Consider the following 24533-nt stretch of genomic DNA (forward strand, 5'->3'; position numbering starts at 1 on the left):
ATTGCAGTCTCATATTTCCCCTCCCTCCTGCTCTCCTCCCCTCTCTCTCAACTCCCTCTCCCATCCGTTTCTCTCTCTTGCTTAAAGTGTCACACTATCCCTCTCTGTCTTACTCTCAATTGAATGTTGTCCTTTACTATGTTTACGTCTAACTCTATCACAAAGACAGCAGCTAATAATCTGTGCAATTCATCTCAATCCATCACAATTAGTCATCTTAACTCTAATTAACAAGCTACACCAGTGTAATCATGATTTATTAGTACTAGTAGGATTACCTATTGATGAAATTAAAGCAGTGATGTTCAATGCATGCTTTCAGGATAACCTCACTTATTTGAGGCTTTTTGATGAAGGGGAAGGAAAGACAGGTCTCCCTCCCTCTTTTTTTTGTCAGTCCGAAACACCGTCAATCCAAAAATCTAACTGAAGTTAGGGTTAGGGTTGACATCTTTTCAATTAGATTTTCGGACTGACAGGGGTTTAGGTATTTTGGTCTGACGGGGTGTCCCCAGGAAAGAAGGAAGAAAAAGGTTAAGACAGATGCTTTCTCCGGTCCGATTTTGAACAATGGACCTGTTGCGTGTGGATCATGCAACAGGGGGATAGTAAGTCATGGGTGTGTACCTTGTCCGGCAAAGGATAATTATGCAATTGGATCATGTGGGATACTTGTGCCTGCAATCGCTTTGTGCTGTACCTTTTGATTGGGTTAGGGTTATTAAATAGTATCACTCACTATAGCAAAGAAACAAGGCAAAAATCACTTGGTGCCATACCAATGATTTACTTCATCAAGCTGAATGATACCCTCAGCTGAAGCAAAATTGGGGACAAAATCACATTAAAAATCCCTCAAAATTCCCCAACTGGGAGCAGAATATTGAGCATGATACCCAACATATAGTTTGATCAGCTCGTAATAGGCGGAAAATGTTAGGCTTTTACCACTACGCTGAAAAGTAGACCCACGTTAAGAGTGCTATTAGTTGGCCTGTCTGGTCTTTATTTTGTGTGTTAAAGGAAGTAGACAAAGTATAAGACTTGAATTAATAATTAGTGATGCTTCTGGCAAGATGTCACAAGACAATTCTCAAAATAACATATTTTGATATTAATCCGCGATGTTATAAGGCCCACCGATTACGAGCTGATCAAAGTATAAGGTATTATCACATAAACCTAAACATATTTCTAAGCCATATTGCTGAACCGCCTTTAAAATGTACCAACTTTGCAGTCAAATCTTACTCAGGATTTCCTGTCTGTTAAAAGTTCAGCTTCAAACCCAGAGGGCAGTATTATCCAATTCAAATCAGTCAACACAAATTGAGCATATTGAACATGGCACCAGATACATCTAAAATCCATACTACATCTCTGGCTACACATATCTCTGTAATTTCTATGATTACAACATTGTGCGACAATCATGACCATAGTATCTCCACCCAGGGGGGCCACTCATAACCACTTAATTTGATGAGCACCCACATCAAGCTCTCTCATGTTACAAACGAGATGACATTAAACAAGAAATTTCATGATACCGACCATGTCTCGATTTCTCAAGCTGGATACTACTCATGACATTCTTAACACTTTAAGGCGAGTCAGAGGGGGGCATGACCTATAGATGTGTTTGCACTAAACAAATAAAGCTGACACACAAGGGCATTAGCACCAATCCAGCTTGAAATGTGGGGGTACAATTGGCCTGAATTGTCAAGTGGCTGAAAATAACAAAATATTAGCTATTTTGCCAAAAGGTGGGGAAGTCCCCCGGTATTGATGCCCATGCACAAGGGGAATGGTATGGGTTCTATACAGGAGATCCCAAGGCTTGATATAAGGGGTGTCATTTCTGTCCTAAGTGCATGATTTTTCCCATGAGGGGGAAACATTTGGATTATTATTGGCCTTAACAAAAGAAAATCAAGACCTATGGAACTATAAATGCAATTATTGGCTTCTTGGACTCATTTCTTTTTCAGATCGATTCATTAATGCTGGTTTTATACTTTCCTGCCGCTTGCCGCTTTGAAGATGATTTTACTTCACTGCGCAGTTGCACCAGAAACGCTAGCGGTGACCAGCGGTAAGCCGATATATCGATCACCCTACCGCTTTGCCACAGCAGAAGCAGCACTGGGAGTTGAATTCAAATCAACTCGGAGTAGTGCCGCTCTGACGTATGAGAACAAAATACAATTTTGGAGCGGTGCTGAACAGCAAGAGTGGCTTTCAGAGTCATGCCGCTGCCGCTCAGCAGTGTGCCGCTCTCCTTGCAGACAAGTGCAAGCAGCATGATGAAGCGTCACGCCGCTCAGCGGCAAGCGGCAGAGAGTATGAAACCAGCATAATATTAAACAGTACAATACAGTTTTTATTTAAATGTTTAAAATTGGGACTCCCGTAAACTCACATAGATTGTCTTAGTTCCTTTTCATTTCTAGTATATTTAGCCCCTGCTATTTGGGGGGATATTAAGTGGTAGCTCAGTGGCAAATTCAGGGATATCAATTGGGTCAGTGAAATTTACCAAGGAGCGACAAGTAGGATGATATTTCTCCCACTGCATCCTTGATATTTTCCTTGCTTGAGAATCTGAAGAGCAGCGAGGGTGGTTTCTATTTGGTAATGTCATTTTGATGAATCTCGCCCCAAGTGATCAACATCAAAGGGACAATATACAATTTGCTTTAAACAAAAAAACACTCCAAAATTCATCAAAATAGCTCAAAATAAATATGTGTTGGCATTTCTAGAACAAACATAAATGAAACTTGTTCCCACGAAATGAGAGGAAAGTTGCAAATCTTTATCTACAAGTTATGTCCAGATTTATTATCTCTGGATCATAAATTTCAAAATGATATACAACCTGCTAGGATTGCTCCTTCAGTTTGTGTTCAAAAGTTAATATTTCAAAATTATTTTTTTTCTATTGTTTTCTGACATGTTCAACAAACCATTATTATACTTTCCTTCCCTGGTGACTTTCTGCTCATTTTGTGTGAACAGGTCTGAAATTTGCAATCAACTGTTCAAATAGCAAACATGAAATGATTGTAATAAAGACAAACTGTGACAATAATATGAACATACAAATGTGAGCGGGTGCCGATGGGATAGCCATTAGAAGGGCCACGATTTCTCCATGATACGGAAAAACGGAAAAATTCACGGAATTCGGGGTTTGCTCATGGAAATTTGAAAATGCCACAAAATAGTGAAAAACTGTAAAATGTCTAACTTTTGTGTTGATTTGCAAAAGAAAACAAAGAAAAGTGATAATTTAGCAGTAATCAACCATTAAACAACCCATTCTTGCATTTATTCTAGGCCTACGATGCAAGATTCTGGCTGATACAGCTATCGGAAGTACACACATAGACAACTGATGATGCTTAATTTTAATGGGGATGTTGAGGGGAGACTACAGTAAAAGGTACATATAATTATATAGGACAAATTACACTTTTAAAAACATGCTTGTATTCACTTTTCAGTGCTTTATAATGTAAAACGGAAAATCACGGAATCGTCCAATTTGTAACACGGAATTTATATTTTGTAACACGGAAAAATTGTGGCTGTAGCCATTAGGACTTACAGAATGACTTATATGCAATGTTTCATGATATGAGCTAGACTCAGCCTGAAACAGCATGGCCCTAGTTGTTCCTTCCTCACCATAGGGTTATGAATGCTGTACATATATAGAAACAGGGCACTTTGAACTCATGTTGCGGTTCAATTAGGAAGAATTCAAAACATGGCGACGATTGAAGCGGTCACAAATCTGGACATTTTACACCTTCAAATGTGCTCAAAATGTACACTATGTTTTGTTTTAGTCTTATCTTCATGTGAGGAATGATAGGAAAAGGTATTTATGTAAAAAAAGGTATTTTGTGTGTACGATGGACAGTGCAGGTCTAAAGAAGACATCTAAGACCTCAAAGCTGAGAAGTTAGTGGAAATCATAATGAATGAGATGCGAGTGCCTCGGGTTAAGCTAGACTATGCTATAGTTGATTTTTGATAATTTAAAATATGTTATTAATCATGATGAATGCAACTAGTTGAACTCAAAATTATACTGATGTTTATAACGATTAAAGTATTCAATAAATAGTCATAAAAATTTTTTTAAAGTTTATGTTCACTAAAGGATAAAATCGTTACCCTCTGTTTGTTCTCACAAAATATGGGAAAATATCTACGGTCTGGTGCCATATTCCATTCAGCCTTTCATACACACTCTTGAATGATGCAATATAAAAGTCATGTTTGATGCATGTTAAATCCCATGTTAAAATCCCCATCGAGTTTAAATCAAATATTAGTGCTTTCTACTGTTGACAATTTTGTGCAAAGATACAACTAAAAATCTAGGATGCAATTCTAACGTTGATATTTGTTTTTGGCTAATAGAAGGAGATGTAATGTTTTTATGTTGAATCTATTATCAAGATGATTGGTGCCTATCTGCAATAGCTGCCCTATAGACAATTTGACCATCTGTGACCGTACACCACAAATGAGCCGTAAATGTCCTAAATTGTATTCCGAGTTACAGTGTAAAATGTGCATGAAGGTCGTATTCATAGGTACCTCAAGTTAGTGTTACATGTATTTCATTATGATACCGCTAGTCAAACCAATCGATAATCCTTCTATCTATGTCTATAGAATTCTTAAATATCTCTTGTCTTTATTTGCTTTGGCTAAATCCTGTTCAAGTGGTGGGTTACAAAGCATTGTATTTTGTCCAGGTATGTATAATCAATAATTAACAATGAGAGGACATTCCTGAACCTCCTTGACCTGAGGATGATTTGAAATGACCGCCAATTATGACTTTTTGATATTTATTACCAGCAATGTGGGAAAAGAGACACATGTAGAACCGAAAAAGGTATACCATTTTGTTGAAGGAGCAACAAACCATAACCCCGTTTCTGGATATCATTTGAAATCAAATGATATACCATTTCAAAGCTTGTTGTGATATATATTTTCTCAACACGAAATAAAACAAAATTGACCGGGCGGAATTAACGGCTCTTTCGTGGTAACCGGTCACATCTGTGTATTCTATATTGTAAGCATATGACACCTGGCAGCTATTGACCTTTCTTGCACTACACCCTGGATATCTCAAAATGAGGTTAAAACAACTCAAGCTTGACTGACAGGTGTCTGCTCGCACACTGAGAGACATTTTTTTTCAAAGATGGCACAATACCACAGAATTAAAGACGGAGAACCGAGACTTGACCGCCATCTTGATACAGGTATGGAGCAAAAATTGGGGGTATTCAGTTTCCCTCAGAATGCACTCGAGGCAGTCATTGTCATGCAAGCGCGACATTGATGAAGGGCACATTTGAGAGACGCACATGATGCGACCTGCACGCGAGTACCAAGACGCTCCAAATGAGACGCAGAATTGTTTTCATTCGTCTCCGCACACCGTCGCATACCCCCAATTTTCTCCCCATAGCTGATGGCGCAATTGTATGTGGCAGTATAGGTAGTCCCGGTTCTCCTTCTCTAATTCTGTGCACAATACTCATCGACCTGAAAAAGTTGTCCAAAGCAAATCTCACAGCTAGGCATCCCTTCCCCTGATAGAAACACACCAAATAAGCTGAATTTTGCAATTATGTTTGATATCCCCATCAATGTGTTTTCCGTTTTCTACTCCCAATTCTGTGTTTTTCATTTTCAATTCTCTGTTTTCTGTACAACTTGTCATTTTAATGTAAGGCTTCCTCAATTGTTCCTCTCCTTTTGTCATCTTACACAGAATTATGCACCCTGCTTATATTAATATTTAATAATAATAATAATGTAGACTTACATAGCACTGGTATCCATCAACTAAACAGCGCTCATGTCGTTTACATAGTATACGCTTATGGTACAAAATACACAATACATAGATACACATTATTAAATTTGGACAAAATATTCTCAACAAACAAATGTGTGAAATCGTTTTTTACCATCTCACTTCCGCTTAAGATGAAGATGCTGCAATAAGTCATCATTATATATTTATCCCAGAGGAGATATCTTACCCTTCCCAGAATCCTTTGCAACATGAAACATCCCCTCATTTCATAAAGTTTCCATTTGTTTTCATGTTAAGAATAGACTGACTAAAACTGAGTCGATAGTCATAAAAAAACAGGATTTGCAAGCTCTGGATGTGCTCTGATCATTGAGATACCTTTTGTCACTAACGACACATGTTGCACTTGATTGTAAATCAATGCAGATTATTTAAATGGAAGAAATGCATTGTGGGTAGTGTAATATATATCTTCTCTTTATTCATCTCAAGCAACATCAATTTCAATAGATATTCATTCCTTGTTGATTTCAACTGATTAAGTAATATGTTACAAAACCCTGGTGACAAGATGTATATAAATAATAAACCAAACAAGGCTTTTGCAAACAGTGCAGTATTTGATGTGTTTCTTTCAACTAATCAAGTTTTAAACTAAAAGTTATCGACTGAAAAGCTGACAAGACCACTAGGTGCCTGAAAGAAGCCATCTGGATCTGCCAAAAAGAAAAAGACACTCTAAACATGGATGAAGGGCTCTTCCTTTCATTTTTAGATTGTTAAATGAACATTTAATAATTTGGACAAATAATGGTACAGTAACCAACTGAGGACTTCAATACTGGGGTGCATAGCTCAGATAAAGACAGCAAGCTAGGCAAGCCTGTTGCTTTGAGAATGTGCCAAAACCTCACAAAAGGAGGACCTCTGACCACTACTACAAAGTGAATTTTTAAAGATGATCTCTGATAACTTCTAAACATATTAAGACATACACGGATGTGTTTGTGAACCATGTCAAATGTCATTGTTTCAAAGCAAACCCCTTAAAATATAGACCACAGATACTTGATATTGAAGTAATTAACAGTCAATCCTGTCAGTCTCCTGGTCTAGTTCCATTCTAAAAATATTCTACAAGCTTTATTTGGATAAACTTGGACATGTTGGATATTAAGTGCAATACTATGGAAGCAGTTGTGACTTAGTTCTAGCCAGATCAGATGACCCAGATTTGTGTCAAAACCATTACAGATATTTTGTGCTGGCTCAGGCCTGCAATACTTGTCGCAATACTGTGGTTCACCTCAAGTTCGGTAGTGTTGTAGGTGCATATTTTGCTATACACAATACTGAAATTACGCCATGTGTGTAAGGTGTTTTGTCCACACACTTGCCGTGCAACTGCAAAAAATGCATTGACATCACTACCGAACTTGAGTTGAACTACAGTATAGAAAAGTGGGAGATATATGATTTGGAACCTTGGGCCTTGGGCCATTGGTAAGAGTGCTGGTCTAGATACCCAGGAGTCCCAGGTTCAAATCCTGGTCAAAGATGAAAATGATTTCTTCCTTGGCTCTCTTGAGGGAAAGAATAAATTACTATGATGCAATTTTATCAGTTTTCGCCGTCAAGCAATGATTAAAGGAGGAAATAGGAAAAGTAGCTAAAAGTGATCCCGCTCGGGAATTGAACCCATGACCTCTGGTTTATGAGACCAGCACCTTAACCACTTGGCTGTAGAGGAACATAAATTACGTCCAACAACTGTTTTAATCTGTCAGAAAATATTTTGAATCAAGTTTTTGTTAAAGTCTCAAGCATCTAGTGAATAACAAATGAAAAAAAAATGAACGTTTATAAACTTGTGTGAACAGGGTTGTAGCTACGCTGGGCAGTGGTGGGGTGACCCGCCCAGCACTCTTAATTTCCACCCGGCACTTAAGTTAATTTTGAGCTCAAATACCCGGCACTCCAGTCTCAAACGTTTCAAAATCAATGAACAATCAGATTAAAAATTAGCAATTCTTATCAAAATTTCATTTTTTTTACCGTTTCATATAAATTTCACCCGGCACTAAAATTTGCCTAGCTATAACCCTGTGTGTGAAAGTCTCTGAAAATGTTATTATTTCTAAAAATATTTCCCAATCTTTATTTGGGTAAGAAAAACTATAGAAGTAGTCATGTCTTATGTCTACCTGTAGTATGATCAATATCCCTAGCCAGACTGGATGACCCAGATTTGTGATAAAGATTAAAGATATTTTATTCCCTTAAATATTATAATATTGTTAGTTCAGCAAAGTTACACAAATTAAAACTGGAATAGTGTACAGCTTGTGTAGTTTTACTAAAGCACACATTGTGAATTTTTGGCCAGTTTGACTGTAAAATAAACTTTCCATCAACAACTTTCAAATTTCCGCCGGACAAATTGTTGAGTCTAGTTTTAGTACAATATTAACAATTTTCAAGAATCTAGTGAATAAGAAACTAGCTTAAGTAAATTTTGTGAAAGTCATCTAATGAATGACAAACTTATTGGATAATTTTTTTTAAACCTTTTCTAACTAGTTTATCATTCACTAGAATTTGGGGCCAGTTGAAATCCACACACCCCCTATGGAAGACATGACCTTAATCTACCACACAGGGGCATAGATTCAAAATGGAATCACCCATCCAGGTAACACCATTTGAAATTCACACTCTCTGTGCGGATGATTAAGGCCATGTCTTCCATGGGTGTGTGGATTTCAACTGGAATAGCCCAATTATGGTCCAGCTACTGTCACACTGCTACTGTCACACTGTCTTCTTATGATTTGGCACATGACCATCAGACATAGTTTTTAATTCAAACTTTTATATTTGATATTGACTGATTAAATCCTTAATTGGGTTCATCAGCAAAATGGTTCATTATTGTGTGACACTATACAATACCAAAATGTTATCTTCTTATGATATGGAACGCGACAATCAGACACAGTTTTTAATTCAAACTTTTATATTTGATATTGACTGAAGACTCCAAGACTAAACATGAAAGGATTCACACCAAAGAGAAACCATACCAATGTAAATATTGTGAAAAGACTTTCTCAGATGGAAGTAACAAGAAAGGATTCACACCAAACGGCAAAATGGTTCATTATCGTGTGATACTATACAAAACCAAAATGCTGCAATAGATCAATGAACTGGCAACAATCTGCTGAAGTATAGCTGGCATCCTCATATTTGGATGTGTCCTTGGCGTAAGATATTCATGTGTGTAAAGACACCATTGCAGTTTTATACAAAGGATAAACCATATTAGGTTAGAATCCTGAAGCTCAGCTTCATTTTGATATATAATTTGTACTGTTATTCTCTGATAATGTAATGGGTTATTTGAAAACTGAGAGCAATCAAAAACCCAGTCGTAGTCTGGTGTTATTTTTCCGCTGATACAGATGCTGCATTTCAGTTCTCAGTAGTGATTTTCAGATCTCTGTGGCAAGCTTTGGTTCTCCGCTATAATTTTACGTTCAAATGATTAGCTCTGTTTGGGAATTTGTTCTAATTCTCTATGATTTTTGTAGTGGAAGATGCCACATAAATTTGAGCTGCTGCGAAATACAGGAAGAAAAATTTGCTGTTACATCTGTGACAAAGGAAAACAGCAGGTTTGCTGCTCAGCAAGCACAAAATCTATTACACAAAACGTGTAAATGTCCGGTTATGTAAAGGGTATCAAATGTTTTAATAACATTCAAAAATGTTTTGAAAACTTGCTGCAAAACAGTCTAACAAAATGTTATTTAAATGTTGACAATATATTTTGCAAAACTGTTTCCCAAAATATATTTTACAGTAACTTTTTGACAACATAAAATGTTGTTGTAGTTTTCAAATAAAACATTGTTTCATGCCCTTTATATTAACATATAAATGTTATAAAACATTTTGACTGAAACCAAAATATGTTTACAACACATTTATAACGATTTAAACACATTTTTGTGTTTGGTGGGTACTTACTTGTTTGCAATGAGTGCATCACTAAGGTTGCCTAGTGACCAGGCTGCTCTCATCCTAACATTCACAGAGTTGTCCTTCAGAGAATCCAGAATTGCATTGGCTGAGTCCGCTACAAACATAACATCCTATATCAAACAATAATAAGACATGGCTTCACATTAAAGATACAGACAAGGCTATTGAGCCAAAATATTTTTTCACAAATTTTGTTTAAGTGAGCAAACAAGCCTTCAGTTAAATGAACTTGGATCAGATACCAAATATCTGAAGAGGTGGTCTTATCCCATGCGACAAGGTACATAAAATCATCAACTACCCTTCGGCTTTCTTCTTCTCATTCTTTCAGCGTAGTGCAAACTTCACAAAGTAGAAGGCTTGGGGTCTATGGCTTATAACCCATTGAGGCCTAACTTGATGCATGCATGCTGGGACTAACTGAAGACTAAGTCCTTCAAGTCCTTGCTGCTGAACTTGCTACTCCCTTTTATGGACAACACTTATTCTTTCTTGGTATCTCTCTTTTACAACGTTTCCATTCACTTTCACTTTGAAAAAGAATTCCACAACATCCGAGCTTTATTTTTGTAATTTCCATGCTGAAATCAAAATTCTGTGCCTTTTGAGTCATTTCTGGAGTTTTCATGACTAAAACCAAAATTCCACAACTTTCTCATGAATTTTACCAATTTCAACATTTCCAGAGTCTATAAGAACCCAGTTGATGTAATACCACAGTCATCTTAGGTTCTCACTGCTAATATTTCAGATAATATAACTTGAAACCCTTACCTCTCTTAGACACGGATACAACACATAGACACCAAGAGCTCTCACTGCTGATGCTTTCACTCTATAATCTTCATCATTGCTAAGACCAAGTAGTAAAGTTATACACAAGATCTGCTTGTCATTCTAAAAGAAGAAAAAAATAGAAGAGAATTGTGGATGGTTACACAAGTTATCACATAGGGCTATTGTTAAACCTTCTCTCACAACAAACTATTGCAGGATTGATCTTTTTTTTTACGGTTAAAAGAGACTCAAAAGTTTCAGTTTTTAGGGATTCAATCATGTTTCACTGTTGTTCATCACCATTTAATTAACAATAAGTGTAACATGTCTGCTCACTTCTGTTATCTTGAGTTCGCCTATAATATGCTAACTGTAAAAGTCTGGATTCATCACAGATTAACAATGGTTGGCTCCCGTACAAAGGTATGGGAAGAGTTGCTGACTATCTTATAAACGTATGCTACATGCAAACCAACATGTAGCCTACTACATTTAAATTACTGTCTTCAGGTATGAGAGGTAGTGCGATGCACAGGTACTATATTATACTGCGCCAATAAAGTATCCTTACACTTGGGAAAATAATCACAATTTCCAAACTGAACAATATTGGGGTAAATTTGTTCTTTTAATAGATGCACTATTTAATCCTGCACATTATGACACCACATTGAATCCAATGTGACTTCAAGAAGCAAAGTTACAAGCATTTGATTAGACAAAGGTCCCGTTTTAAAGTGACAAACTGGCCTATTCAAAACTCCACAGACTAGACATCTGGTTTGAGAGTGGTGAATGGCTAATTTATGCATTTGGCTTCGATTTAAAACAAAAGGAACAAAAGAAAACTGAAACAAAAGAACTGACAAATAAAATGAAAGTTATGAAAAGTACAGAAGTAAAAACTGAAATAAAAACTGCTTTAAATAACGCTTCATTGAAGAAACTGTGTTGTCTCTTTGTTTTGCTTGTTGGAATCTTTTTGCGCCTTGTATAGGCCAGTTTGTCACTTTTAAAACTGGACTTTCGTCTATTCAATTGCTTGTAACTTTACTTCTTGAGGTCACATTGGATTCAATTTGGTGTCATAATGTGCAGGATTAGATAGTGCATCTATTAAAAAACCAAATTTACCCCAATATTGTTCAGTTTTGAGATTGTGATTATTTTACCAAGTGTAAGGATACTTTATTGGTACAGTATATAAACAATGTTATTCAGTATTAACAAAGATGTATCAAGTAAGATTAAATGTATACAAAATGCAATTTCACTCTTGTTTTTGACAGTGTCCATACCATCAAGCAAGTTTGTTTCATTACGCTATTTGCATTTGAAATATGGCATATCTCTTCAGAAGATTTAGCCTTAAAACTTGGGTACACGCTAGGAAGCAATCTAGACAAAGCAACTTTACATATAGGCTATTGCCTTATTTGGCAGTTTAAACTATCATTTTCTTCTTCCATTGGAACACGCTCGCTAGAGAACATTCATCATTGCAGTGAGCTTGCCTCTGGTGGCAATATTACCTATTGCTATACAGCGCCAAAAAAGTATCCTTACACTTGGAAAAATAATCACAATTTCAAAACTGAACCATATACGAATAATTTTTTTTAATACATGCATTATGTAATCCGGCACACTCCATTGAATCCAATGTGACTTCAAGAAGTAAAGTTACAAGCAATTCAATAGACAAAGGTCAAGTTTTAAAAGTTTTAAAAGTGACAAACTGGCCTATACAAAGCGCAAAAAGATTCCAACAAGCGCAACAAAGAGACAACACAGTTTCTTTAATAAAGCAGTTTTTGTTTCAGTTTTTACTTCTTTGTACTTTTCATAACTTTCACTTTATTTGTCAGTTCTTTTGTTTCAGTTTTTACTTTTGTTCCTTTTGTTTTACATTAAAGGCACATATAATTTAGCCATTCACCACTCTCAAACCAGATGTCTAGTACGTAGAGTTTTGAATCGGCCAGTTTGTCACTTTTAAAACTGGACCTCCGTTTAATCAAATGCTTGTAAATTTGCTTCTTGAAGTCACATTGGATTCAATGGGGTGTCATAATATGCTGGATTAGATAGTGCATCTATTAAAAGAAACTTACCTAATATGGTTCAGTTTGGAAATTGTGATTATTTTTCCAAGTGTAAGGATACTTTTTTGGTGCAGTATAGTTATTACACCAAAAAATACAGTAAACTTAACCAGCTGTCATAGTATTAAGTGGTTTACAATATCTAGGCCTACAGACAAGACAAGTCAACCCTTCCATACTAATGACCTACTTAAAAGATGTTACACATGGCTTATTAGTCCACCAGTTCAACATATCATTGGGCTATTCTATTTAATATCCACACTCCCCCTGTGGAAGATTTAGCTAAAGTATTCCACAGAGGGAGTATGAGTTTTGAAATAGAATAAACAATTGGGTAAAACTCTCATTTTCGGGAAATTCGGCTCCCGGGTACCCGAACTTTTTCGAGCGGGTACCGGGTACCGAAATTGCAAAAAAAAAAAAATTGCAAAAAAAAAAAAAAAAAAAATTTTTTTTTTTTTTTTCAAAGTTTTCCGCTTTTGTAGTGTCTCTGGACCTAGACCTAAATGCTAGGATCATGATTGACCTAAAAAAAAAAAAAAAAAAAAAAATTGAATTTTGCACATTGTTTTGTGTTTTAATCTGAAAATTGATACATAGTTTTCATGTCATACTCTATTAATGATATCAAAATGCATTCAAATTCAATGCATTTTGATATTAATATAGTATGACATGAAAACTATGTATCAATTTTCAGATTAAAACACAAAACAATGTTCAAAAATGCAATTTTTTTTTTTTTTTTTTTTTTTAGGTCAAGCATGATCCTAGCATTTAGGTCTAGGTCCAGAGACACTACTAAAACTCAGGAAAAAACTTTGAAAAAAATGTAAAAAAAAAAAAAAAAAATTTTTTTTTTTTTTTTTTTTTAAATTTCAGTACCCGGGCAGGGAATTTCCTGCCCGGGTAATAGGATTATCGGGCGGGACTCGAATTCCCGGGACTCACTCAGAGCCTTACAATTGGGTAGATTTCATTTGAACTACTCACTCCAGTTGTGAAAGATATAGGTAAATATATTTTCAATAGTAGCTAAAGCTAGCGTATTTGCATAATAATGTGCAGGATATGCTCTGGTGAGCAAGGAGTGTATTGGGCGAATACATCCATGGGATGATTCGATCACTGACTAAGTTTGATAGCCAAAGACACGGGCGTGCAACTTTACAGCTGCGCTCAATACATGATGCATGATACTGAATGCCACTGATGGTTTCTGCATGAAATTAGGATTCAGATTCCGGACAGCGCTATAGATAACTGATTTCACCGGGAATTTAAGTAAGCCTACGGCAGTATGAAATCAGAAGATTCAACTCAATTCGTAAACATGGTCAAAGATGATGGAAAAAAGGTATGCCTATTAATTATGCGAGCAATTAGCTGAGAAAACTGCTCAAGATTGATAGATATCGTCAAACTGGCTGCATGCGTGAGATGTAGGCCTATTCAGATTTTGAGTATGATAGGAATTGTTCTTGTTGGAGGTGTTTCGATCATGTTGTTTTTTCTTATTGATATTCCAACATGTTAAGGTGAAACCATGTGTATATAGTGAGAAGATTATTCGATTTATATAATAAATCGCATGCATGTGCAGGGTACACAAATTACGCACGCATTATCGATTCAATGATGTGTTAAGTGGTGGACGTAATAAACTTTCTTTTATGAGAGTTGCTGGTTTAGTTATGCATCGTGATTTACATCATACAGGATGTGGTAATTATTGATACCGTTTTTACACACAGTTAGAACAGCAGTTCTTGTAAACCGTTGGGTATACTTTTTACATAAATAGCGGTGTCTGAATGTAGTGAAGAATGGGCGATAATAAAGGCCCGTGGTAATATATTGTCATGTCATACGGATGATCATTGCGCAGCTGCATTGGTCAAAATTTATATTGGCCTACGCTAAGGCCAGTTCAGTTCAAAATCAGAAACATAACAGAATGATGAAGCAAATTTGGGTTATTTCAATACTGAAATGGTATATGGAATAATCGTGAAATGATATTTCTATTGGTCCAAGATATTTCTGTAGGCGTTGGCCTATTTGGTTAATATTTTCTTTATCTAGGCGAGGCCTATGTCCAGGCATGCTACATTGGTTATGAAATGTATAGGCCTAATATATAGGCTATGCAAAGTGTAAGCTCCTTTCCTAAGTTGTTATAAAGGTATTTACCTCTGCATATCATGCTATTATATATCCATTCGACTTTTGACATTGGGATATACCAACTAAGTAATATTTAAGGTCGTTTGTCTAATTTTTAATAGAGACCATTACAATTCGATATAGAGCAATTACGGATGGTAGGCCTACAAAGGCCTACAACAAGAATCTTAAATAAGGTTATGTGCAGTGACCGAGATAATGGATAACAGCTTATAGATTATTGTTGCTAACAATGTGATTAAGTTAGGAGATTGAGTCTCGAATCGATATCTAGGGAGCTTTCCAATTCCTTGGAACCTCTATATCTGAACAAAGCTTTAGATGAAATTAGATCATTAATCATGACAATGTGCAGGCATGATGTATATGCCATCATGGTCAGGTATCGTATGAAGGCTATTGTATAAGGATATAATCATGTCTTGCAGAAATGGTGATCATGCATAAATACATATAGTGTGTTACAAATTAGTGCATATCGATCGAGTACTGCTTGAGCACGCTGAGGCAGTTAATGAGGATGGAGAAGTTTAACTATAGTATATTCTCTCAATATTATATTTATTGTCAAGTGTTTCAGCAAAGATATACAGAATAAGCTCAACATAATTACTATCTGGTTACAGTAGTATTTTTAGTTTTTACAAGAATTTTCTTTAAACAGGGACTTGGTTTAGCATTATCGTAACTTTGTTTTGTTTGTTGTTTTTTCGGTCGACTCGTGCGGAGGCACACTTGTTGGTCCTGCAGACTCGGGCATTTTTGTTTTATTTGGTTTATGACATGTACTTTTTGGGGAAGGAAGATGATTATAATCCTCCGGATCGATCAATTCAATGCAGATGGTGCAAGTGTTTAATTGAGAATATAGTATGATGAATAGTATCTGTACTGTGGTTTAAGTCAACATAGAGATTCTCAGATAGGCCTAAAGGTAGGCCTACGGTGGTCCATAATAGTCTTAAAGGTAGGCCTACGGTACCTGGTCAGAAATTTGAGATTGACTTATGACGATGTTCAAATTTATAGAGACGGAAGAATTTAAGATCAGTATGGCATAGACTAGAAAATTAATGGAGTTTCGGATTACAGGAAGAAGTAACCTGATGTAGTAATAACCTGACCTTGGGTTGGATTAGAGATTAGATAACTGTATGGATTAATTTCCAGATTCTAGATGCTTATTATTAAGACGATTAGCACTGATTAGTTTTTGGGAACACAAGTGTTTGCGCACAATTAAGCGTGAACTGACTGGAGAGCGTGATCTGCGTGAGTTTGCAGTTTTCAGCTACGGAGGCAATTAATTTAGGCCTACAGGCCTATACAGTGTACAGTTCATTTTGCTGCTGTTCTGTTTTTCTTTCGTGCTTATTTCTACCGGCATGTTAATATTTTAAAAGTTTTTAGACTCCAGAGGCGATTCTATTGAGCATAGTTTAATCAGGAATATCAGATGAAATTTCAGATTCAAGATGTAGCCTATAGGCATTTTGTGTTTGTTTATCTCGCAACAATAATGTTATGGTAGGCCTGTGCATGACATGGTGATGTTGACAGTTTAATTCATTATGATAATGTTGCAGCAGATATTGTTCTGCTAATAAATATAGCTTGATGAGATTATGGACAATAGGTAGGCGTAATCAAAGCATGCATGGTATCGGTGCAAAATATGGTGGACAGTTCAATATGGATCAGTGCATCAGTGCCTATATTAATGGCGATACATATGAATCGTGCTGGCTTATTGACCAGTGCAGTGCTGACGAGGTGCATTGCCGGGGTGCATGCAATTTTAACTGCGTAACTACTGTAGGCCGGTAGTTGTAGGTAGGCCTTATGTATGTCATATAGGCCTAATCTGAACACGTAATTTGGCTAATATATGTCTAGCTAAATGTCTAGCTTCTTAAACATGACGCATGATGTGCAGTGCTCAAGCAGCCATAGGCTCTAGCTGATTCTAGATTTCATGGGCAGTTTGTTCAAGTCATAGCGCTGCTTAGATATTAGGCCTAGACCCATGTACCGTGCCGTACTGATTTCACGGCATTATAGAAATAGTTCTGAAGCGGAAAATATACTAAATAGCTGGATAGCTAGTATAATTCTGAAGTGGATAGTAGCTGTATAGCTATTTGTAGTTCTGAAGTGGAATGTAACTAGACCGATAGGGTCTAGCTGTAAGGAATATAGGCGTATAGACTGCATGGGCTGATTTGACCCCGCCTTGTATCTGCATAGCAAGATTGGCTGAGAAATGCTGAATAAGTAACACGTACTTATGCGACACGCGGTGTTTAGCTGCATAGCTATAGAATGCATGAATATGCATACAAGCCTCATGAGCATTCAGAAGCGAAATGGTTTTAGATAGCAATGTTGTATCTACACTGAATGGACCATGTTTACCGTTGCGTGAGACAATGGTGGTATAACCATGACAAGATATTGGATTCATACTAGTCAACCTGAGCTAGCTAGACCGCATGGTCATAAACGAGTTCGGAATGGATTTAGCTGTTGGGCGAATGAGTATAGGCATACATATAACATCAGTAGGTTACCATGTTTACATATGTCACACTCAGGGGTAGTTCTGAAGGCGAAAACAAGATGAAATCGATATGCAATAAACCATTATATCGGTTGTATTGATAAATATGACATAGGGCCCCGGTATAGGGCCTATATTTTGCACGTGTGTAGCCTATGAGAGATTACCTATCAGGTGGTAGGCCTATAGGAAGAAATATGTCCGTGTGATAACTGCAAATTATTTGTGCTGACGATTCTTTCGAACAGGTATTTATCATATAAGGGAGATTATAGATTAGATCACGGAAGCCTAATACGATGAGAAAGAATGATACTGTATGGACTGAATACCGAATTAATATTTCGGACGTTGATGAAGAGACAGAGAAGACATCTGGCATCCAATAGAAATGATTAATCATGTATTAGTTTTGCACCTATGAAATAAGTTGAATAAGTTATTGTGGCCTATATGTTTGAACAGAGAATAGGGAGAACAGGGAATCTTTAGAGAGCAGTGAGTAGGGCCTATATTTTATCAATGTATGTTCGACACGACGTTATAGACGTTGCATATTTCAGTGCATTGATGTTCCAAATTATTTTCGAATAGGCTCGTAGGCCTACACACAGGCCTAGGTAGGCCTATATATTTCGAAGTTTACGATTTCAGTTGTAGCCAATTAGGCCCTATACATAATTGTGACCGGGGATTGATATTGTAGATCTAGAATATGTTTTAAAGTATTTTACAAGTCTTACGTAGTATTATTGTAGGCCTATTAAGTAAGAGGCCTAGGATAGTTTGTTATTTATTCGTAGTATTGGCTTAGATTATAAGCAGTTGAAAGATTGGTTGGGATATTTGTTATCTTAAGCATGCCAATACTAGTAAATTGAGCTGATACAACCGAGAGAGGATGGGCTAGATAGGCCCATAGAACAATTAGCCTATATATACGATGTCAATGATTGTACTACATGATAAAGACGGCTGGTATATTCACAGTATAGGTATTGCCGGCCATTTATTGAATTTCTCATGAACTGATATGGACAAATCTCGATTGATATAGATAAATCGGGTCTGATATGGAGAAGTTGGGACTGAGAAGATAGAAAGTTGAGCCAAGTAGGCCTATATTAATTTTGTAGATCTATATGTCTTTCATTCAGTCATGCCCGTTCTTTAGATCTGATTATGGGGATCGTGTCTGGCACTCAAAGCTTGGTGCTCCCCAAAATATGTGTATTTATGTTGTTTGTTTTTCAGGTAGGCCTATGCAAAAAGGTAGATGATGGCGGGACTGAAAATGCTTTATTCGCGGCTGAGCTTGCGAATTAGCTAATAAATATATTTTAATAGTAGCTAAAGATAGCGGATTGGCAGAAGAATGTGCAGGATATGCTCTGGTGAGCAAGGAGTGTATTGGGCGAATACATCCATGGGATTATTCGATCACTGACTAAGTTTGATAGCCAAAGACACGGGCGTGCAACTTTGCAACCAATTTGAAAATAACAGGCGATTATTTGTAGAGATCCGATAAATGAGGCAAGTAATACTTCTTGTTGAGTAGAACCAATTGAGGGAAGGTTGTATGAATAGGTAACGAGTAGACAATGTATCGGTATTTTTATTATGTTAAGTAATTACAATGCGCGCTTTTCTGATATTAAGCCATGATCGCTGGTGTTTTAACGCGGATCGGAGGAAGCGGTTTCAGTCCGTTCCAGTAGCGCGAATCGCTTTTGGAGATCGATAAACGTAGATTCTACTTGCATAGTTATGACTTCATCTTAGATTGCGGATGATCGGGCAGCGTTAAATGAAGAGAAGTGGAGAATAAAGTTGTGGAAAAGGATAAGCATAAATCATGATATGGTATGGTATGGTAAGGCTGGCAGTCGGCCATGCGGTAAGTGCAGAACTTTCCTGTATCCATACCCTGATCCGCATAACGTCGGCTCGTGTCTGGCACTCAAAGCTTGGTGCTCCCCAAAATATGTGTATTTATGTTGTTTGTTTTTCAGGTAGGCCTATGCAAAAAGGTAGATGATGGCGGGATTGAAAATGCTTTATTCGCGGTTGAGCTTGCGAATTAGCTAATAAAGCCATAACACAGGGGAAGTATGGATTTCATTAATGATTAACCATGACCAATTACATTTGAAAAAGTTACTCCCTCTATGGAAGATGTTTTTATAATCTTCCACAGGGGTAGTGTGGATTTCAATTGGAATAGCCCATTGCTACATTACGTTGTAACTCAATCAAAACATGCTAAACCAATACTAGGCATGTTTGTTATCATTTTAATTCATTTTCCATGCAGATTTTGAATGTGGTTTAGAACATTGAAAACTATGATATTTTTTCAAAAATTTTCATAAAAAATTGTAACTTCTTATTCAAACCTGTGATGTGCAGGTTATAACATACAAGGAACTTGACGATTACTAAGAAATGTCTTCAGGAAATATGCATCTTTGGAAACAGCGATATTAAACAGGCATCTTCAGATCAAGTTCTTTCAAAGAATTGAACCAAAGAATATAGCCCATGATGTAATCTAATGAGAAATCTACCATAGACATATTGGATTGTTATGCTTGAGGAGCTATACAGGCTTTGTCCAGTAGTATCACTGAGTTCTGATTAATGGATAATGTGAACATGAGAAGAAACAGCACCAGTGAAGCATGTGACATGTAGTCACTGCACTTTTATCTTCTCATGTGATTCGACCACTTTCACAACAGCTTTCATATCACCAGTAAGCTTACTACTTACAACGCCACTTTTGTAAAATGTACATAACTCATTAACAACAATAAATCAACCATGTTTACAAAGTATATGATTTGTAGAATGAACTTTTGCAAAATATTAAAGTGTTATTGCTCGATGATAAATTGATTTAGATAATGAAAATCAATTTTAGGCTGCTTTGACCAATATTACATCATGTAACCTTAATCCCAATATGGCAATGAAAACGTACAAATCTGATTTTTTTTTTCTAAACAAAAATTTGAAACTTGCCATCTGCACTTGGAGAGGGTTAACAGAGTTAGGCCTAAAAAAATGTTCCACTGGTGTAAAATTTTAAAAAAAACCAATTAGGGTAGGTTTTTTTTTTTTTACTTTAAAGCTGTAACTTTTGTTTGATAAAGGCTTTGGAACTTTTTTTCTTCTTTTTTTTAAATTAAATTTATTTTTTTTAAATTTATTCATTTATTTATTTATTTATTTATTTTGGTAAATTTTTAAATCAGGGTCGGGCCTACTTTTAGGGTCGGGCCTACTTTTAGGGTCGGTCGGGTTATGCCAATCAAACATTTATTCAGACCTTATGTCGGCAGCAATGTATGGTTCATGCTTCCTGCTATAGGGATGCTTCAATAACAGATGAAAGTGATTGTAAAAGGATGGCAAAGGTTCTGACCTGGTCTTACTTTACCTAAATTACTGCTACTTTAATTATAGTATCCACATACTGTTATGACTAATACGCTGACTAGACACTAAACTCGGACAAAAGGTTGCATCAACCTGCTACTTTAACAAAAGCTGCTCTTAAAAACCTCCACTCATAACTCTCTCTCTCACGAAGCAACCTTTTTCTAAAACTTGCCAGAATTTTGAGGGAGTAGGAAATGTGCAATTTTGTACCACCTCTTTTCTTGAAAATTTGGCAGTACCACCTACCTCTTGTCTTGAAGAAGACAGATGGGGAGATAGGATAGGGACAAAGGATGTTGTCACCAATTGTTTCATGTGCGAGTGGCATCAAGACAATAAGGCAAGGAACTGTGAATTTACTATAAACGCATTTGGAAAAAGTGGAGAATACAAAAAGTTCCTGCCAATAAAATTGTATTATTTGCAGGGAAATTCTGCAATCTGAAATAAAGAATACAGAAAAAAGTTTGCACAATCTTTGTAGCTCCATGCGGAAAATTTGACTTAACTTCCAAGGAAAGAAATCAACATTTTTCCAGGCCTGGTTAAAAAGAAAAAACACCCCACGGCAGCTATCAATTAGTAACTTTCTTCCATTTACTTAATAAAGTACATGCTAATCATGATTGCACCTAACCTCCTTTCCATGCCCTATGTCTTAATCAACAAGATTGAATGCTTTCTCTACCATGAGAGAAATGATACTGTTATAAGTGGACATTCTCACGCTATATTAATTTGTGGGCTCTTTGGACATTTCATGGTAGTGTAGAGTAAAAGGGCACTAAGTTTTGATCAAGCATCCAGACAATGTGCAGTTGAAATCCAGCCTACTGTAGACTAATGCTGGTTTCATACTTTCTTGCCGCCTGCCGCTCTGAAGATGATTTTGCTTCACTGCGCAGTTGCACCAGAAATGCTAGCGGTGACCAGCGGCAAGCCAATATATCAATAACCCCACCACTTTGCTGCGGCGGCAGCACCGCTGGGAGTTGAATTCAAGTCAACTCGGAGTGGTGCCACTCTGACGTATGAGAACAGAATATGATTTTGGAGTGGTGCTTAGCGGCAACAGTGGCTTTCAGAGTCATGCCGCTGCCGCTCAGCAGTGTGCCGCTCCGCTTGCAGAAAAGGGCAAGAAGCATGATGAAGCGTCACTCCGCTTAGCGGCAAGTGGCAGAAAGTATGAAATCAGCATAAGAGGGAAGGGTGAGACATAAACTACGCAAAAAAAAAGTTTCTTAAACATTCATATCTTTTCTCAGGAGTGTCGTAGGGTAGTGATTGAGGTGTCAAAATGCGCAGGATAATCCCCTGCATGCGATTATTTAGCAAACGTACAAAATTAGTTGCTAGATTTTAATAGTGGGTAAATTTCCTAACCATAAAGAAACTTTTTTTGCGTAGTGTACATGTATGTGTGCTTTCTGGAATATAATATTATACAATACAGATGACCATTCCATATATAGACCATTCACCAACAGGCAAAGTTTATAGTAATATGGTTTTCATCAGCATGCACAAATCAGAACAATATCATTTAACCTTTCAGCTCAGAAAAAGCTTCTAACAACACAATGTAACACATAATAGTCAAAATCTTACCACAGGCAAACAAACCTCCAACATATTAGAAGTTTGAAAGATTCCATGTAAAATTCATAACCTCATGAATATACTTAAGGGAACTGGAATGAGCGTTTGAGCGTTTCGACAGCATTTTATGTGGGACATGAGAGCACATCAGACATATCGAATTGCATTCTGAATACGAAGAATGTCATTCTGATATCAAATAATTTTCATTTTATGAAATTCACGATATAATACAAATTTTATGACAAATTATTAAAATTTGATCTTTTTCACATTTTGGAGATATAACAGTCCTCGAAGTAAATTTTATAAATTTAATGATATAGTCTTAAAGTGTATGTCTGGGAGGAAAAGCCAACGATCAATTGAAAATTTTGACCTTTCATATTGAAGATATGGATTTTTTTCCCAAAAAGACCAAATTTTTTTGGTGTTTTGGGAAAAATTCCATATCAATCTGAAAGGTCAAAATTTTCAATTGATCGTCGGCTTTTCATCCCACCTACATACACTTTAGGTAGAAATCATCAGATTTATAAAGTTTACTTGAGTACTGTTAAATATCAAGAATATCAATTTTAATCATTTGCCATAAAATGTGTATTACATTGCGAATTTCAAAAATCAAAATTATTTGATATCAGAAGGACATTCTTCTTATTCAGAATGCGATTCGATATGTCTGATGTGCTCTAATGTCCCACAATAAATACTGTCCAAACGTATACCCCTCCCCTTAATGCATGTCATCCAATCATATGTTATTGCTGAACCATGAAATGGTATCAGCCTATATTAGTGTATGTTACTAGCTTACTTACTAGCTTACTAACTGACTAACCATTATTTGGTCTGAAATGGACATATCTCGAAATGCCACGAAGGTGTAACCCCCCGAGTGGTGTCAAATGGAAGAGAAAACATTAAAGAATATAATAAAGAAACACAGGGGGTGCTACTGCTAATAGTTTTAAAGTTGTGGTCCATTGTAGCCCAATTGGGCTACTAAATCACAGGTTTGCGCTGGGAGACAGCTTGTCTGCTATTTTGATAACAAGCATATTGTTTCCAAGAAAGTGAAGTAAATATTGTGAAATTCCCAAAGTATTATTAAAACAGTATCTTATTTTAAAACCACAGTAAGGACCAAACTGGAAGTGTCTAAGATCGCCCAGTGGAATAGCCCATTTTGTGGTTAGTATTTAGATCACAGGAAATTACAGTGTCCCATGATGCATTTATGAAAATACACACTAAGGGTATGTGGTAAATGCTATAGTTGCCTCTCATTGCACAATAAATGGTGAATACTTGTGCGGTGGGGGCTTGGTGGTCAAATGTTATTCCTTCCCATGATGCATTTATGAAAATCAATACATACACACTAAGGTTACAAGGTAAATGCTATATAGTTGCTACCAACATTTTGAAATATGTCCGATTGAGCTACAACTTAGTACAAATAATCCTTGATATAAGGGGATCATGAAACATCATCTGAGGTCATCCAAGGTCAAAGGTTAAAACTGCTCTGATGTGGCTGTAACTCTGGGAAAACAATCCCAGCACTTGGGGAGTATGAAACAGCAAAGGTCATCTGAGGTCAAAGGTCAGGTCAAATTTTAAGTTGCTCCGATTGGGCTGTAACTTGGAGAAAATGATCCGACACTTGGGTAGTATGAAACCGCAAAGGTCATGTTAGGTCAAAGGTCTGGTCAAATTTAAAGTCGCTCCGATGTGCCTGTAACTGGGGGAAAACAATCCGCAGCATTTGGGGAGTATGAAACTGCAAAGGTCATCTGAGGTCAAAGGTCAGGTCAAATTTAGAGTTGCTCCAATCGGGCTGTAACTTGGAAAAAATGATCCCTGACACAAGGGGAGTATAAAACCGCAAAGGCCATCTGAGGTCAAAGGTCAGGTCAAATTTAAAGTTGCTCGATTG

The 24533-nt window shown here is 36.6% G+C and overlaps 1 protein-coding gene across 3 annotated transcripts in view; it reads right to left on the reverse strand.

Moving 5' to 3' along the window:
• The window catches only part of LOC140164243 (HEAT repeat-containing protein 6-like), a 386072-nt gene that overhangs the window by 261174 nt on the left and 100365 nt on the right, over nt 1-24533 (reverse strand). For all 3 annotated transcript variants that reach the window (XM_072187509.1, XM_072187510.1, XM_072187511.1), the window contains 2 exons: nt 10688-10810; nt 9899-10023 (listed from right to left, as the gene is read on the reverse strand). In XM_072187509.1, the coding sequence (XP_072043610.1) occupies nt 9899-10023; nt 10688-10810 (248 nt within the window). The remainder of the gene's footprint in view (nt 1-9898; nt 10024-10687; nt 10811-24533) is intronic.

The sequence above is a fragment of the Amphiura filiformis genome, chromosome 11, assembly GCF_039555335.1.
Source record: "Amphiura filiformis chromosome 11, Afil_fr2py, whole genome shotgun sequence".
NCBI lineage: Eukaryota > Metazoa > Echinodermata > Ophiuroidea > Amphilepidida > Amphiuridae > Amphiura > Amphiura filiformis.